This window comes from Trichoderma gamsii (genome assembly GCF_001481775.2).
Source record: "Trichoderma gamsii strain T6085 chromosome Unknown Scaffold_35.2, whole genome shotgun sequence".
NCBI lineage: Eukaryota > Fungi > Ascomycota > Sordariomycetes > Hypocreales > Hypocreaceae > Trichoderma > Trichoderma gamsii.
The window spans coordinates 5,241-22,374 of record NW_020171372.1 but is presented as its reverse complement, the minus strand read 5'-3'; the positions used below and the strand labels follow the sequence as shown (position 1 = coordinate 22,374).

The 17,134-nt window shown below is 49.1% G+C and overlaps 4 protein-coding genes across 4 annotated transcripts; 3 read left to right on the top strand and 1 right to left on the bottom strand.

The window, feature by feature from the left end:
- Positions 1-2,103: 2,103 nt before the first annotated feature.
- TGAM01_v208360 (hydrophobin) lies at positions 2,104-2,494 on the top strand (the record flags this gene model as incomplete). The annotated part of the gene is made up of 3 exons (XM_018808347.1): positions 2,104-2,233; positions 2,286-2,374; positions 2,450-2,494. The coding sequence occupies 3 exons, from the start codon at positions 2,104-2,106 to the stop codon at positions 2,492-2,494; spliced, it is 264 nt and encodes an 87-aa protein (XP_018658393.1).
- Positions 2,495-3,334: 840 nt separating this feature from the next.
- Positions 3,335-6,320, top strand: TGAM01_v208359 (autophagy-like protein 3; the record flags this gene model as incomplete). The annotated part of the gene is made up of 4 exons (XM_024550311.1): positions 3,335-4,198; positions 5,056-5,615; positions 5,713-6,184; positions 6,267-6,320. 4 exons carry the CDS (start codon positions 3,335-3,337, stop codon positions 6,318-6,320), a joined length of 1,950 nt encoding a protein of 649 aa, XP_024404919.1.
- A 1,727-nt stretch (positions 6,321-8,047) lies between these two features.
- On the top strand, positions 8,048-9,618 carry TGAM01_v208358 (hypothetical protein; the record flags this gene model as incomplete). Its single annotated transcript, XM_018808344.1, has 3 exons — positions 8,048-8,457; positions 8,536-8,899; positions 9,064-9,618. 3 exons carry the CDS (start codon positions 8,048-8,050, stop codon positions 9,616-9,618), a joined length of 1,329 nt encoding a protein of 442 aa, XP_018658390.1.
- Positions 9,619-12,766: 3,148 nt separating this feature from the next.
- TGAM01_v208357 (hypothetical protein) lies at positions 12,767-14,935 on the bottom strand (the record flags this gene model as incomplete). The annotated part of the gene is made up of 1 exon (XM_018808343.1): positions 12,767-14,935. The coding sequence occupies one exon, from the start codon at positions 14,933-14,935 to the stop codon at positions 12,767-12,769; it is 2,169 nt and encodes a 722-aa protein (XP_018658389.1).
- Between the last annotated feature and the right edge of the window lie 2,199 nt (positions 14,936-17,134).

Here is a 17,134-nt window from a genome sequence, read left to right as displayed (position 1 = left end):
ACCATCGCCATCGCAATCGCCATCATCACCATCTCTTGGGCCAAAGATGCTGGCCTAGTCGACTTCAATTACCACCAACAACAGCCCCCCAGCAACGCGGACCATGCGCCGTTCCCCTGCATTAGCCCACTCACGGATCACATGCCGTGCTGCAAACTGCTATACACCGCCAAATTGCTACAGTACAGTAAGGTTTACTTGAGCTGGGTAGCTCAAGTTCTCGAGGGCAGGCCCATATCCTTGTTCAGAACGACTGCCAACCAGCCACACCTAAAAGCGCCATGTGTTGGGCTGGGTGTTCGTGCGCACAAATATACACGCTTCCAACTGACCTCGTATATATATGAGACATTCTTAGATGGCGCTTAGCGATTCGAATACGGCGTAGTAGTATCCTATACTTTACGACATTGCCCATACCAATTGAGACGTGCCGCTGCTGATGGTTTGTATCACTGGCTCCAATACATTTGCTGCATTGTAGTTGACACAATGAATGTGTATAGCACATCATTCGGGTACATATCTATACACAACTGCCAGCTGTGATCTAATGACGCCTAAATGCAGTACGGTGTCCAACAAGGCTTACCTACTAGAGGTGGCTTCACACATACTGGCGAAATAGGGTAGGAAATACTCGTGAATAATAGTGTATGCAGCTTTGACAGCGGAGCATCTAATCTTAGATTGATTGTAAGAAATGAGACTATCATTTTTGACAGCCACCGGAAGTCGGTCACGATATGACATGGCTCCCATCTATGCCACTTTCGTCTAGCCTCTACGGTTCGCCGCTTCGGAGACTTGAAGAGAGAGAGTATCGCCACAGTAAATACGCAACTCCAGTCCTACCGCTACTGCTCCCTAGAGGCAATCTATTCCCTATAAGTCGTAGACGCATGCAAGTGCTCCCTTATTCCAATTACTAGCAGGGTACTACGTGGCCAAGGAACGCGTGAGGCCGATCATGATCGGCTCGTCGGCTGCTCTATGCCAGATAGCCAGGCCCTACCCAACCTTTTTGGCTTTTCATCGAGTCGAAAATCTCTGCGCTAGGTATTCTTTATCGACGTGGATATCGAATGGCCAATTGATGCTATAGAAGTCGAGATTCGGACAGACCTTTCACGAAAAGTAACTTATAGCCAGTTACTGTGCTGACCTACTTCGATGAATAGCTGCGTGATATTATCATGCAGTAATAACTATCCGCCTCCATCTCCTTGCTTACTAATTGAGCCGTCTACACGCATGTCTCAGGAGTATTTGCCTTGCTTCAAACAAGGAGCCACCACCACTGCTCACCGTTACGCCGTGGATGCGAGAACCGTCGAGTTTAGCCTAAGGGAGATGGACGGTTTACAAAGTCCCCACCAAGCCTAGGCTTCTGCCAAATCAGCTCGCATATCAAGGGGGCGCTCAGGAGCAAAAGCGGCTGGAATCAGAGACAGAGGTATTTTAGGCACAATACTAGCTACAATTTTGAGAAACCGGATTCTGGGCATCAGACATTCTTACACTCCTTATTATCTGTCAGTGATAACAATAAGAAACAACAATCTAGTTAAAAAAGCGAATGAATGACGATATCATCTCTATACCCGTGGCCATGATAATGAAAAGCACATTCGTTTTGCTACAATCCCTCATGGCCACGATGCGGAGCTCTTTGTCTAATTGGCCTTCTTTATTTTAAGAATATTATAAAATGTTCGTAGCAACACCAAGCTCTCAGTATCTTTGACTAAGATGTAAGACAACTAGGTACTAGTAGTACTAGTAGTACTGGATTCAGTCTCCCTACCTATCCCTTTCATTGTGCAGCATGAGCAAGATTGTGATGGACTCTTTCTCTCTCTCCCTGCATATTGTCGGCCTAGCACGGCCAAGACAACGATGGAAATCGAAATAGATGAGAGAGGCAGAGGGGGCATTCGGTAGAAACAAGAGTGGTGAGAAAATGTATAAAGCCGACCATCTCTCCCGGCGTCAATTCTGCTTTTCTCATCCTCATCAGCTTCCTCTACAGCAATCATCACCACCCTCTTCTACATTCACCAACAACTTGTTGTAAACCCAACAGTTCCAATCATCTTCAAAATGCAGTTCTCCATCGTTGCCCTCTTCGCTACCGGCGCTCTCGCCTCTGTCTGCCCCACTGGCGTTTACTCCAACCCTCAGTGTTGTGGTGTCAACATCCTTGGCGTCGCCGCTCTCGACTGCCATACTCGTAAGATACGAGCTGTTCCATACGTATATTTATTCATACTGACTTCAAATAGCGAGAGCCAACGTTTTGACTGGTGCCAGTTTCCAAGCCGTCTGCGCTGCTGAAGGCGGCAGGCAGGCTGTTTGCTGCGCTGTCCCCGTTGTAAGTGCATTAATATGAATTTGAATTCCTATATGGAGAGAATGCATGTACTAATTGAATCGTGTGTGTATACAGGCCGGCCAAAACCTTCTTTGCGAGAAGCCCGTTGGAACCGTCTAAAAAAATGCGGCATCAGGTGAATTGCTATTGGATGTAGCGGGGAATTCACCACCATTGGCACCGGCGGCTCGCAAAATTGGAGGAATATGGGTGGACATTAGGCAAGCTTGAATACTGGAGGATTAACATAATGGGTGTTTGCGAGCAGGATATAGATGTACGTAGTGTAGGACGTGATATACAAAACGGCATTGTACCGCCACCTGTTTCTCGCTTTGCGAAGTCCTTCGCAGTGAATGCACTAACACAACGCCAAGGAGTAGTAGGCTGTTTGAAACGGGTAGACTTTATTTCTCTCTCTTTGTAGCATCTGGAGCTACTTGTACCTTCTATGTTCCAAGTAGACCACTGGTAGTCTCTAACTTGGCGTTGTTTATTAGCGCTATGTTTCCCCATCTTGGATATACTTTCCTCCCTATTCCAACCCTCCTAACTGTGTGTGTGTGTATGTATGGAGTGTACGTATCTGTCTTCTGTTAGATGCGTGTCTTGTTATGGGATATGCTTATAGCTTCCACACAACTTTGGGTGTACTTTTTTTCTCGGAAATAAATTACAAGCCAAGTTTGAAGCTAATCTCATTATTATCTAGAGTCTCATTTTTAATTCTGTAGATTGATAAGGAAACGAAGCGATGCTTTGACATTTCGTCGCTACCCTGTATTTGCACTGTACGAATAAGGTTTTTGCCACAAGCACTGCCGAATTGGTAAGCGCCACAGTTGACAAATTGCCCCAGTTATATTTTCTATGTTCCCATAGACTCAACTTCGATCAAACATTTACTCGCAGTTATTCAACCAAGATTCATTCAATTCAACTGCACAACGATCAAGAGCAATGGCAGACACCGAAGCTGACAGCGCGCCCGTTGCCATCTTCAAGAAGCGAGGCGCAAAGGGCAAAGCGAATATCCGCAAGAGACCAGCCACACCTCCCCCAGCCGCGAGCGATAGCGACAGCGACTATTCATCCTCAGAAGATGAATCTGGACAGCGGGTAAAGAGGCGGAAGAAGACAGCCGTTGTCACAGCTACAGCAAGGGGAGCTGCATCTACCAACAAAGACACATCTGCCGTCATCTACACGGCCGACAGGAGCGTGCCTATCGCCGACTCCAACGACGCGACGAAACACAGTAACTGGTATGACGAGAATGCAAAGGATGCCCTGTCAACCAAGAATCTTCTCGGATCGGCGGCCAGAGTGCCTAAAGATGGTCAGCCCGACGGCACGTACAAGGGACTGGCAAACCAGGCGACTTTTATACAGAAAAACCCAGACGCTCCCCGGAAGACGGTCGGCCCTATCAAGGCACCCACGAACATTCGCACAGTTACGGCAGTAGAGTATAATCTTGGCATTTGTAAAGACTATCGAAAGACTGGCTCGTGCGGCTTCGGGGACGGGTGCATTTACCTTCACGATCGATCCGATATGAAACAGGGCTGGCAGCTGGATTTAGAATGGGAAAAAGTGACCAAAGGCAAAAAAAATCTCGGAGGAACGGTGGTTGCTAGTGCGAACCGGGACCAAGCAAAAGAAGAAGAAGACGACGACGAAGACTGGGCACTTTTGGAGACTATTCCGTGGGCCTGCCCTATATGCGAGGAATCTTACAAGGAGCCTATAGTCACGCGCTGTGGACACTATTTCTGCCTGCCGTGTGCTCTACAGAGATACAAGAAGGATCCATCTTGTGCGGTATGCGGAGCAGGGACCAATGGTGTGTTTAATTCAGCAACAAGGTTAAAGAAGCTGCTTGAAAAGAAGCGTCAGAGGATAGCGAGGAAAAGACAGGAAGCAATTGAGAGGGGCGAAGAAGTAAGTGACGAGGAAGGGGAAGAATGAACAAGAGGAGGAGGATTGACATATGAGCATTTGAAGTGGATTTAATGAAGGCATGAACGGTACTCGTGATACACTCTGGCCAGCAGTAGCTTCATCGATGCAAGAACTACGCTGCAGCTATATGTTAGCTTAATAATATCTAATTTCCAAAGATGCAATCTTTGTCCTAGTGAGATACCAATTCCAACGAATCATCAAAGGTATAACCTGGTGATGATTTAAGCTCAGCCTCTTACCAAACCACAATGCTTAGGCTGCAGTGGCGCCTTTGACGCCACTACCTACCTGCATTACAGTAGGCCGATGCTGTCACTGATAAGATAAGCCGCGGGAGGCAAACCAAGCCGGATCCAGCTTGCAGCCCCGCCATGTGATCGCATCGCCCCTCCGCCTGGCTGTCACTCATCCTCATCCTCACCGTCACTAGACACGATCCAGCAGACCCAAGACCTCGGACGGCTGTTCTCTTTCACCTTTATACTTTGACCTTTAGCTCCAGTCACATGCACTGCTGCTGACTATCTGCCTGGCGACCTGACTCAACGCTTCTTTCGTCTACGCCCTTCTGCTTCTGCTTTCGTCATCATCATCATCTTCACGTCAAAGCTTCATAGACTTTGTTTCTCCTTTGCAACCGCGGATATCGACCGATAGCTTCAAAGAGAATACACCCTTCATCCCATTCGTCTGTGATTCTCCCACGACACTAGTCCGCAGCAAGCTCGAAATCCGCCAAAGATAGGCTACAAGCAACAATGAATTACCTCTACTCCACGGTCAACACTCTGCGTGACCGCTACACGCCGGTGACGCATACATCGACCTTTCGCAACACGGGCCAGATCACTCCCGAAGAGTTTGTAGCAGCGGGCGACTACCTCGTCTACAGGTTTCCGACCTGGTCTTGGAGCGATGCCGACTCCGAGGCCTTGCGCGTCAGCTATCTGCCTGCCGGGAAACAGTTCCTCGTCACCCGAAACGTACCGTGCCACCGCCGGCTAAACGACGACTTTGCCGGCGATGCTGGGCACGAAGAGTCCGTCGTTAACGACGGTGACGACTTTAAGAGCAAGGGCGATGTTGACGACGATGGTTGGCTTCGGACGGGAGGGCTGGCTAGCTCGCAGCCGCTCAAGGCGCGAGAGGTTAAGACAGTAGATGATGCGGGCAACGTTGGCGACGACGATCTATATGGGCTGGACGACGATATTCCTGATATGGAAGATGAGGAGGAAGACGATGCTGTTCTTCGTATCGAACCTGGCAACACGTGAGTCTTGTGATCTTACACACATTCTCCCATTTCCGCTAGTTTTCCTAATTATGCTATGCTGTACGCTTTCTTTTGCTAACAAGTCTGTGAACAGCGCCCGCCGCACTTACAACCTCTACATTATGTATACACCTTACTACCGAACGCCACGACTCTACCTTTCTGGCTACCAGGGCAATGGCCACCCTCTGCCACCCATGAAGATGATGGAGGATATTGTCGGCGACTACAAGGATAAGACGGTGACGCTCGAGGAGTTTCCCTTCTTTGCCAACCACGTCAGGATGGCTAGCGTGCACCCTTGCAAGCACGCTCCCGTGATGAAGTCGCTGCTGGATCGTGCTGATGCCGCGTTGCGTCTCCGCAGAGAGAAGTTGCGTGCGAGCAAGAAGCAGTCTGTGGATGGCAAGGACGTGGAGGGCCTGACGAGCGAGCTGGGTAACCTGGACGTCAAGGGCGCTCAAGATGCTGCCGACAAGGACGAGTGGGAAGAGGTGCAAGAGAATGAGGTGGACGACCAAGAGGTGGCTATTCGAGTGGACCAGTACCTGGTCGTATTCTTAAAGGTGAGTTTCAAATTTTTTTCTCTTTACCATCCTCCTTCTTTCTTTCTACATGATTGACGACTGACTTGTGGAACTGGAATAGTTCATGGCCAGCGTCACACCTGGAATCGAGCACGATTTCACCATGGGTGTCTAAGTATGGAAAGGGACACTGCATAAAACAAACAAACAGCTCTGATCCATACTCTAACTCAAGCTTGTATTCTACTCGCTCATCATTCTTATAACTTGAAGCTCAAGCTGTTTCTTTATTCTCTATGCGTGCGTCTTGCGACAGGCGTTTATGGGAAGGGGGTGTTATTCCACCCGGATGAGTGGTGGCATGTACAGTAATTATCATCAGTTCCATCTTATTTTTTCTTATTTTTATGGTATCTTTTTTTTTGGTGGGGTAGCAAAGCAGAAATAGAATTTCACGATGTCTTTGATCAAAGGTTTAATTGGCCTTTTGACATATTGATAGCTATAATGGATTGTATTGGCTGGAGAGTGGGAGATACTAGTATGTTTCTGCTGCCATTACAGTGCCACCCAGAAGCATCTACCGATTTATGCAATTCCTCATGCCGTATGCTGTGTTCAGACGAATGCTTGCCTACATGCAGCACCGGTCATGTGAGACACGTATAAGTCAAGTGTGCACTCAGACTGATATCGCCCACTACTATCTACTACTAGTAGTACCTACTGCCTTGTGCCGAAGCAATACAGTGTATCAGTGGATGCTGGCACTAGCAGCAACATGCAGTAGCTGAATCACAGACTGTGGACTCTCATCGGCCGTCCGATGCAGGCTACTGTCTCTGGCTGGCCAGATCGGTCCTGGGGGTTGACGGGTGATGCTCCCACCCGCATCTAGGTGTCCCGTCTTCATCTTGGGGCGGTCCAACAGCAGTACTACTAGTAGTATTACTATTATGCTACTAGTAGTGCTATTAATAACTGTCTGGTTAATCTCGGATGCTGGCAAACTCTTTATTTCAAGCTGCAAGAAAACAATAGTTTGGCGTGGAGGCGAAGACGAGGCGAGACGCAAGACCATATGAGAAGAGATGAGAAGAAAAGAGAGGCGAGCGACAGGCACCCTCTCACGCTCAGTTACAATTACAGGGTCTCAGGCACCAAGCACGGCACTAGCAGCTAGCCCCAGGTCTACGGTACGGCGATCTGGCGGGCGGGGAGCAGCAGCAGCTGCGGCTGGGACTTGGATCTTAGCGCCAACAATCTAGCGTTGGTGGGACACGACAGCGGCCTTTTTTAGTGCGGTTCGGTTACATGGGGCGGTTTGAACTCCATGGGGTTGGAAGGGTGGATGGATGGCAGTTGACAGTTGACAGAATCTGGCAGCGGGTAGCCGTATCACCGGGACGGACTGGAGTGTGCATGCACCTGTATGTTAGTACTAGTAGTATGGCTGTATGAGAAGTACCTAAGGTAGGGGATCTGGGTGGCATGTATCAAGTACCACTTGGTGCCCCGGTGCAGCAGGGCACGGCATTGATGCCATCCAAGCCATGTACAAGCTAGCTCGTGGTACCTGCCAAGATACGTGCTTAGAGTGCAAACAGGTCCTAGAGTAGCGGTATCTGATGCCATTATCCTAAGTACTGTCTGCAATTGTCCTGGTACCTAGGTACCAAGGTGCTCAACTGCTACTGCTCCCCCTTCGCTTATAACTTATACTCCATCCTCCTCCTCTTCTTCCCTTTCGTTGTCTTCTCTTCTGATCATCTCCCTGTTGACTTTCTTTATCTATTGCTCCCTCTACAGAGCAAGGAGTGACAACGCAACGAATCCATGGTTTTTGTTGTGCAACATATTTTCACATGACCACGCTGCAATACAGCAGCAACGCACGCGGCCATGACACCGATCAATCTCTCCAACTCCTCTTCCTCCTCCTCTTCCTCCACAAACAACACAAACACCAACTCGACACCTTCTACTGCCCCTACTCCTTCTAATTCAGACTCCGATACCGAGGTTCCTCTATCCATCTTTGGAATCACACGCCGCCACTGCAGAGAAGAGCTCTATGTCAGTCCAATCCGATGGACCGGCCGCCATGCCGAGCTTCTGCATTTCTCCTTTCATGGGCCATTTCCCGAGCCAGCGGCTCCCCCTTGTGCAGGCATTACAGAAGCAGAATACTCTGAGGAACGTTCTGGCACCCGGCATCTGAAAGACTTTTTCGACTACTACTATAAGCCTGTCATGCGTGAGCAGGGCATTTGGTTGCTCATCACAACTGATGCGTGCCCCCTAGTCATCTAGTTTGTCACTCCTTCTCATCACAAGATTTCAAATGTGAATGATCGTTATGTCTAACCAAGATGATTATGTGTTTATAGCGAACAACCTCTCACACTCTCGCTGGGCACATCCGTTGTCAAGAACCTCCACTGCATGGCATTCTACCTCAAAGAGTCAATCATAGGACACAAAGTGCACAAACTTCCCGTTGCCGCTCTTGTTGACCAAGGCCGCATCACTGAGCTGCGAAAAGACTATCTGGGTCTATCTCGGTGCAAGAAATGGAGCTACTGGAACCGCCCCATGTGCTGCCTCTATCAGAAGAAATGGAAGAAGATCACGCCACCAAATCCGTTGCATGATCCATTCATTACAGCTCTGCTCATTGGGCTGGCACAGAAGAAGCGAAGATATTTGCAAGAGATTGGGTCCCCTGAGGAAGCCAGGACGGGCAAACTCTATGTATGTTGCAGTTCATGACTTATACAACGCTTTGTGTTATCCATTGCTAACGTCTTTTCTTCTTCTTTCACTTCTAGTGTCAAGTTGTTCATACATATAATTCCAGGGGTCCATGCAAAGAGAAGCGTGAGGAAGCATACTGTGGCTGGCTGTACCTATATCAGGCCGATATCCCATCTACGCTTCTTGACATGTTTGAACAGCCCAAAGTCGCACCGCCAGAGACCCCATATATCGACATCCGAATCACCAAAGTCACCTACTACCCGCTGGCTACTCTTCGAGCCCGGCTACTGGAGCTAATACTGCCAGGAAACGCGGCGGCAACGGCGGCAGCAGAAGCAGCCGCATCAGAAACAGCCGTGTGGCAAGCGCTGGCGCGTAAGGTCGCTTCAGACGCCAGGGAGAGTGTTCAGCATGGGACGATGGCAAAAGAGACTATGGCGCAAAATATGACACAAGATAACATGGTGGCAACATTAGCAGCACCAGAAGCATCCATCACGCAAGCAGACGTGGTTCAACCAATCATGAATCCTGCCGCTATGGTTCAGATTCAGCAGGCCATGGAGCAAGCTGCCATGACTCAACCAATGTTGGATCACGCAGCCATAGAAGCCGCATACGTCAATCAAAATGCACAGAAGCGCAAGTTTGAAGATGAGCACGACGGCCAACCATCTCATAGATGGGTCCCTCAGCATTTCTCAACCCCATGAATCAGATTTACTAGTGGCTGAGAAGCGGCTTGAAACAGCCACCAGTGCCGTTGAATCCTCTCCGACGGGCACTTACCAAAAGTTCACGGGATCATAAGGGGTTGCTCCCTCTCTTCTCCTGATGAGTACCTACATCACTTTTTTTCTATTTTGTATACTATATTTTTAGGTGGATATTTATTGGGCATTTATTGGACAAACTGGGTAATGGTAGATTGCATAGCGCATAGGTAATGATATGGATAAAGGATTACTTGGAGAATCAAAAGGTGTCTTTTAATTTTTTTTTCCTTTGCTTTCTTTTTCTTCCAGTTCTGACTTTCTCGTCTACCAGGCGAGTGGTGACTTGGCTTGTATGTGAGCTGAGTGTACCTTTTGATTAATCACAATGATATCTCTGTTTCTTTTGGTATTACTCCACGCCATCACTCTGTTGGACTCTCCCTACTGAGAAGCTAGACTAGGGTCCTATGCACGGCACGCTCCAACCCCAGCATTTCCAAGCCAACCCTCAGCAGCTGGACATGACGCATTTCACGGGTCCGAAAAAAAGAAAAGAAAAAAACATAGTTGACCAAGTATCCAATGCCCACACTTGTTTGAACCCCACCATGCTGATTGGTGTCTCAGTTGCTATCTGGCCCTCATCACGCTCATCATGGATGAATGACCTTTCTCATCGTCTGATGTCCAAGCGTCTTTTTTGTCTTGGAAGCTCCATTCGGCCTCAGCTGTGCGAACCAATCGCCCGGTCAAGACATACCGATTGGTATAAGAATTAATAACAGGGACGATGAATCTACGATTGTGTCTAATCTGCCTAGTGAAAAGAGGTTGGGACTCTGTCAAAGAGTGCTGAGTTTTCGACATAGAAGCTCTGCGAGTATGAGCAAACAGATGCCAGTTAGTTCACCAGCCTCGGAGACTTTGTTTCTTTCCTTTTTTTCTTCTCTTGTTTCATTACCAACATTCTGAGCATCATCGTCATCATCATCAACACGGCCTTTCCAACCGCCGACGCCGATATCAAGACCTAGCTTTTGCGAATCGGATGATGCCAGGAACCGACCAGCTGCTACAGTATCTCATATCCGTAAGCCCACCACCAAAAAAAACAGACCTTCTCTCCCTTACATACAGAGTACGCCGGACGTCGAGGCACGCCCTTTAGCCCAAACAAGGCTTTTTTTCCTTCACCCTACTATTTGTTAAACGGCCCAACAAAAAAGGCGGAGAGTTGGTACCCATTCCCTGCCGAGCTGAAAACAAGGAAGGGGGGGTTTAATGCAAGGGCCGGGCGTTGGGCCCCGATAACTCGCTCGGATATACTACTGTAGTATAATCATATTCCTTGCAAGAGTTGCGCAAAGATGCCTTAAAGTAGCATTAGTATTGCTCTTAGTATTGTTCTCTCTTTTTGCTTTTTTTCCCCCTTTCTTGTTGTCTCTTTCGGCCATGAGTCTAAGTCGGGAGTTGAATACGAGCTTCTTGCATCTCTCATAGGTTGATCGAACTGCGAGAAAGAAGCACTGTAAAATCCTGTTTGGTCAGAGACACACCACAAACCAAATGTGGAGAGAGCAGGATATTGCTCCAAGACTTGCAGCTACTAGCCCTACTACTAGTAGTTATTCCGTGCTGTTTTGAGAGTTCCCGTGCCTCTTTACTAGGCTCCCTAATTTTTTTTTTTTTTTTTTTTTTTTTTTTTTTGGTTTTTTCATGCCGTGGCTCATTTCATGATGCTTTCTTTTCTTTTCTTTGCTTCTCCCGGCCCGGCCCAGCCCATACCCCCCCCGAAAGCCTGCATTAGCAGCACAACCACCTGCAACCCAAACGATTCTCTCTTTTTTCTTTTCTTTTCATCATCGATATGATGGTCTGATCAAGTTAAACCATTCTTTTTTTCTTTTCCTGGCCCAAAGTGGACCGATCGAGAGCTGTCTCTTCTACTATGTTAGGTGAGAGAGAAAAATGCCAAAAAAGTGCGTGTAAGTGGTCTAGTTCGCTGCGGCTGAACAAAAAGCAATGAAGTTAAACTGGGGAAAAAGCCCACCCGACAAAAAGATCACGTTGCAAATTACCTGATGCCCACAACAGCATTGCGTTGCGTTGCGTTGCGTTTCTTTTCTTTTCTTTTCTTTTCTATCCTGCATCACGCACCATCCCGCTTGGCAACGCTCAGGCCAAGACAAGCGGTGATGGCGCCCCCCTCCGTATTCTTCTCCATCCCTGCGTAAGGCTATTTCGAAACATGGGGCCCAACTCAGGAAAAGACGGACGGGGGGCTGCTGAATGAAATGAATGATCCCGTCTAATCAGAACAGACGTGTATGTATGTATGTATGTAAAAGTGCGTGGATGGTTAGGTTATCTGTACCGGGAGAGATGCGTCATTGACGGTCATCGCCACGTCGTATCCATCATTTATTTCCCTGCATGAACCAACTGAGACCATCTAGGACTTGATACCTACTACTACCTACGTAGCTCATGTATACAGAATAGATGCCTACCTAGGTAGATGGTATTACATGTGACTGCATAATAAATCACCGCCAGATTATTCTTGCATAGAAAGCGTACAAATCAAGTAATCATGACGTGGGGAATCAATGCTAGCTGACTTGAACAATAGTAATTAGCAGAGGAAACCAAACCAGAGAACAAAGAGTAAACAAAAAAACTTCGTAATTATTATGTTCTATCTATCCAATGTTTTTCTAGTACACGATTTTTCCAATTGTTCCAAGCCCACGTACTTTTACACTGTAATTAATACAAGCCCAGTTCTAACATCGTCAAGTAATCAACAGCTAGTGTACACAAATTCAAGCTATATCTTCGTCCATCTTGGAGGCGGTAATAAGACTCGAAGAAGATGAACACGCAACTCTAGTTGTTGTACTTTTGTCCCTTTGCGATAAATTCTTTAAAACGCGTCGAAGAAAAAGAAGATCAGAAAATAAGAAATCCATCATAATCCAAAAAGGAAGCGTTCAAGGGCGCCGACACTGTTTGGATCCAACAAGTAGAGACTAGTATGATAAGTTGGCTGCAAACATCTCTTCCTAAAAAAGATGTAGATCCCTTGGCACAGACAGCCCAGTGAGCTGAAAGTCTAATGACATCTCTTGGAGAACGAATATCTTTACATTCTTCCAAAGGGAGCCCCAAAGTTGCTGGTATGTCGAAGTTTGAGAGTAATCTCAGGGCCTGGCTCGCTGTCCGAGTCTGAATCTTCGATTTGAATGGGTCGCTCAATTTTCCCAGGAGCATCTCTATCCTCACCAGCATGCCCTGTCCCTGATTGCCTGAGTAATGATTCGGGCTCCCTCGTGATCAAAACGCCATCGGCTTCCTCGTCAGAGTCCGATTGAGCAGTCAGGTTTAGATCCTGCACAACTTTGGGGAGGGCATCTTCGCCTTGGCTTATGGACCCTAGTTTTCCATTCAAGGCTTCTAGAAAAAGTTCATCTTTCGCGGGGATATTCGTAATCATCAGCGGTCCGGCGAGAGGGTTATCATCCATGGCGTCAAGGAGAGCCCGCTGTGAGGCAGGAGAGTCGATGATGGAAGAGCCAGGGTTTGTGGGAGGGGAATAGCTCTCGACATTGGGTTGGAGGTGACGTCTGATTGCTTCGTTGATCCGTGTTTCAAACCCTTCCGTAAGCTCTGGGAAGATGATAACCCTTTGTCGTCGTGATAGCGGTGGCGAGTTCCGCATGACGTTCTCATAGAAGGAGTCGATCTCTGCAGTGCCAGTCTCCTCTACCTTGACCTCTGGCTTGACCTCTGGCTTGACCTCCGGCTTGACTTCGTCCATGACCTCGTCCTTGACCTCGCCCTTGACCTCTGGCTTGATCTCTGGTTTGACCTCCGGCTTGACCTCTGGCTTGACCTCTGGCTTGACCTCCGCCTCGACCTTGATTCCGAGAAAAGACGCAACGGGCGGGGTAATACCGTCTTCACTAGGTCCTGCAGTAGCAGTAGTAGTGGTTGTGGCGGCAACGGCCGCGGCTGACGGAGAAGATATCGAACGACTGGGAGTATGTCCAGCATGCATAGTCAGTCGTTGCAACTCTCCTTCGTCTGGTTGTGAATTGACCAGCAGATATTCGTGGGAGATGTTACGTTGCCTCTTGATGCGAGGTGACGAAGCTTCCCGCAGAGGAGCTGGTGCAGAAATGAAGCCTTGAGCGACACTTGTTCCGGGAACAACTCTGTCGATGTCCAAATGAGCTTCGCTATCATCGACGGCAGAAGCTGGCCTCTTAGGGCTCCTCCTTGAGTCTGAGAAAGAGCTGTTCATCATCAAAGTAGGAGAAGGAGGAGAATATTCCGGACTGCTTGGGCGGGCGGTGTTTAGTGCGAATCCCGGCACGCCGAAGGTGTCGAAATTAATCTCAGGAGACATTGGCGTATATTCAGGAAACGGGCTGGGAGCTAGATTGTAGATGCCGGCCTCACTATAGGATCTGCCAGCCTCACCATAGGATCCGCCAGCCTCACCATAGGATCTGCCAGCCTCACTATAAGATCTGCCAGCTGGCTGGGCGAGGAATCGAGGAACCCCGCTATTGAGCGTGGGTAAAGTGTCAGAAAGACCGAGATGATGAAAGACTGGTGGAACGACTGGTGGCGGCGCGTAGACTGGTGGGCTGGGATGGTGAATAGCTGGTCGTGGGTGATTGTGTTGACCTTGCAAAGAGCCAAGCCTGGTGAGTAGTTGGTTTTCATGATCCAGTTCTTCAATACGAGCCTTCAAATCTCGGATTTCAGAGTCTTTGTGGTCTCTTTCAAGCTTCCACAAGTGGCGTTCATGGCGCTGTAGGAACTGGTGACCCTCGGTAACAAGCGTTTCTATTCTGTGCAGGCTTTGCTGAATATAAGCGTGCTCCCTGTGTAAAGCGTCCCTGATTTCAGCTTGATGGGATGCCATGGCTGCCTCGATACATCTGTCTGGTTCTCCTCGAACGCAAGGAGGGCAGCGACAATTTGACCGAGGGCATTGACAGCCTGTCTCGTCAGGGCAAATGCCACAAGTCGTGCGGTTAGACTCAGGGCTAGGAGAAGGGGGGAACCCATGTTCTCGCTTGATCGGGCGGTGATCATCAGCATACGCAGCAGATGGTCTTGTTCCTCCAAAAGTAGCACTAGGCCTTGATGCACCCGGCATTGGAACTACTGGCGGAAGTCCATACGTGTACCCAGCCGGGGCTGAAGTACCGGCGCCTGCATTAGTGCTCATTTCAGCGCCCATACCAGGCCAGAATCCGCCCCAGCAGGCGAATCGGTCACGATTCTCGTCACCACTCATGCTGATATCAACTGAAACGACGGGGGCGATTTCCAAAGCTCCCAAAATTCAAGATCTGGGTATAGTAGTCAGCGACCAAACATGCTTATTTTCTTGTGCGCATGCGAAGGATACGTACCTATCGTAGAAGACGATCGAGACTACCAAGGTATGAACTGTCTAGGCGTGCAAAGTGCGCAAGTATATCAAGCACTTTTTGCGGGATATTTGAGTGAGCGCGAGCGCCTGGTAGAGAGGCGTGGCGATAGTCCGATGAGGACAGCAGATATGACGATGACGCAGATGATGTATGCGCCGGAGAAGAGCAAAAAGGCGCAGGCTGAGAAAGAAGCCAGGCACCCAAAGAGGCAGCCAAAAAGGCAAGCGAGCAGACAAGCCGGCAGGGCAGGCAAACTCGGCGGGCAAAGGCTGAGATAGAGCCAAGGAGCCAGAAGCAAAGGCCAAATGCAGCCTTGTGAGCGCAATCAGTGGTTGGTCGAGTGTTGCAAGCCCCGGATTCCCGTTGCGTGGATCGACGCACAGAAGATGTGGATGCAGCCTTAGTCAGCCGCTTGCCGGTGAAGAGGGCCAAAGCAGCAGATGGGTAGGCTGTAGTAGCAGATGGATAGAGAGCTGGAGGGACCGTGATGTTGATGGAAGCGTGTTGTACAGAAGAAATACGGAAAGCGTAGATTGGGTATATTCCAGCAAGGTAGGCTTTGAATAACTCAGTGGTGGCGGACCCGGCACTCTTATATCAAGATCAAGCGCCGTGCGAGAGACTGTGACGAGGTGGTTTCGATCTGGAAAACAAAGTTCCAAGCGGCCGGTGGCTGGCTTGGTTTTGAGTCACCAACGGCGGCGTGGTCTGCTCGCCTGAGCTTCAGATGCCCAGTGCCCAATATCGCCGGGAGCGGTATCAAGAAACACGAAGCAGCCCCATGGAGCGGCGCAGCCAGGACTACCAATGCAAGGAGCTCGCTGGTCTCGATGCCGGGGTCGGTTTCCGCGACAGACAGTATGGGGGGCGGCCGCGATACGGGACGCTGCACAATTTCAAGAGAGACGAATAGTGCAGAGAGGAGAAGATGGATCGGTGATTCAGCTGAATTGCAGCGCAGAGGAGTGCGGCTAGTAAGTCGAGAGGATAATGGGAAAAAAGAAAGAAAAGGCGAGAGTTGCAAAGTCGAAGATGAAAGTTGATGGCGAGCCAGAGGAGGAAGCTAATACCAAGCTCCCGCTTCGCTTAGTGGAGCTATCGACACTTGAACTCTAATATGGACATGGACGCGCATTCCTACCAAGAGCGGCTGGTGCTAGTGCTGTTCGTAACGGCCAAATAGTGCTGCTGAAGTGAATATTGAGCCACCCAGACTAGCTCAAGATTCCTTTGTGATGTGCTGCTTTTCATGCGGCGCAGCTCGGGTGCACCAAAAGCTGGCGAGATGCAGCACCTTGCACGGCGTCAGCTTCTTGATTCTACTTCTGCTGATGCGTCTCCGACTCCGACTCTTGATCTTTTCTTGCCTCTTTCTCCCGTACCTGTTCTTATTCTTTCCTCTCCCTTCTCGAGTCGAATTTCGCGCGCCATTGACATATCCAGTAAGTGATAGCCGATATGACGCTGCTGGCCCCTCACGCTTCTTCCTATTTCCCTTTTCTTTCAAGCCCCTCGCTAAACCAGCAGTGATCAAGATCCAGCCTTGTTTTAGAACTAGATATTCCCCCACCACCGCTAACCGGATGTTTATAGGCACCGCAGTAATAATGGGTAAGCTCGAGCAGAACTACCTAAGGTAGGTGCCTTTTCGGCCCGCCGCGCAACCTAGATTCAGGTACCGAGCAGAGCAATAAGAGCGCAGCGGACTGGGCATGTGTACTGAGCTCTTCCAATTCGTATGTGCTCAAAGCGTGGCGGGCTATATCCATGGTATGCTGATATTCAATTTCGCCGGTTTGGGGAGCATTTCCCCAGTGGACCATGCCAGAGGGCAAAGGCCTTGAAGCCTTTGCTTGGCACTTGGTCGTTTCCTCTCGGCCGAGACTTTCGCCCATCGCCTTCACCATCACCGGCACAGACACCAACACCACCACTCCTTACCGTCTTCCACCAGGCCGCCTTCAGCCGTTTTCTTCTTTTCTTTTTGTCCTCACCCCTTTACTTTTTTTTACTTTTCGATTCGTGTAACAACGATCCCGTGGACGGCCAGTTCTCCGCGC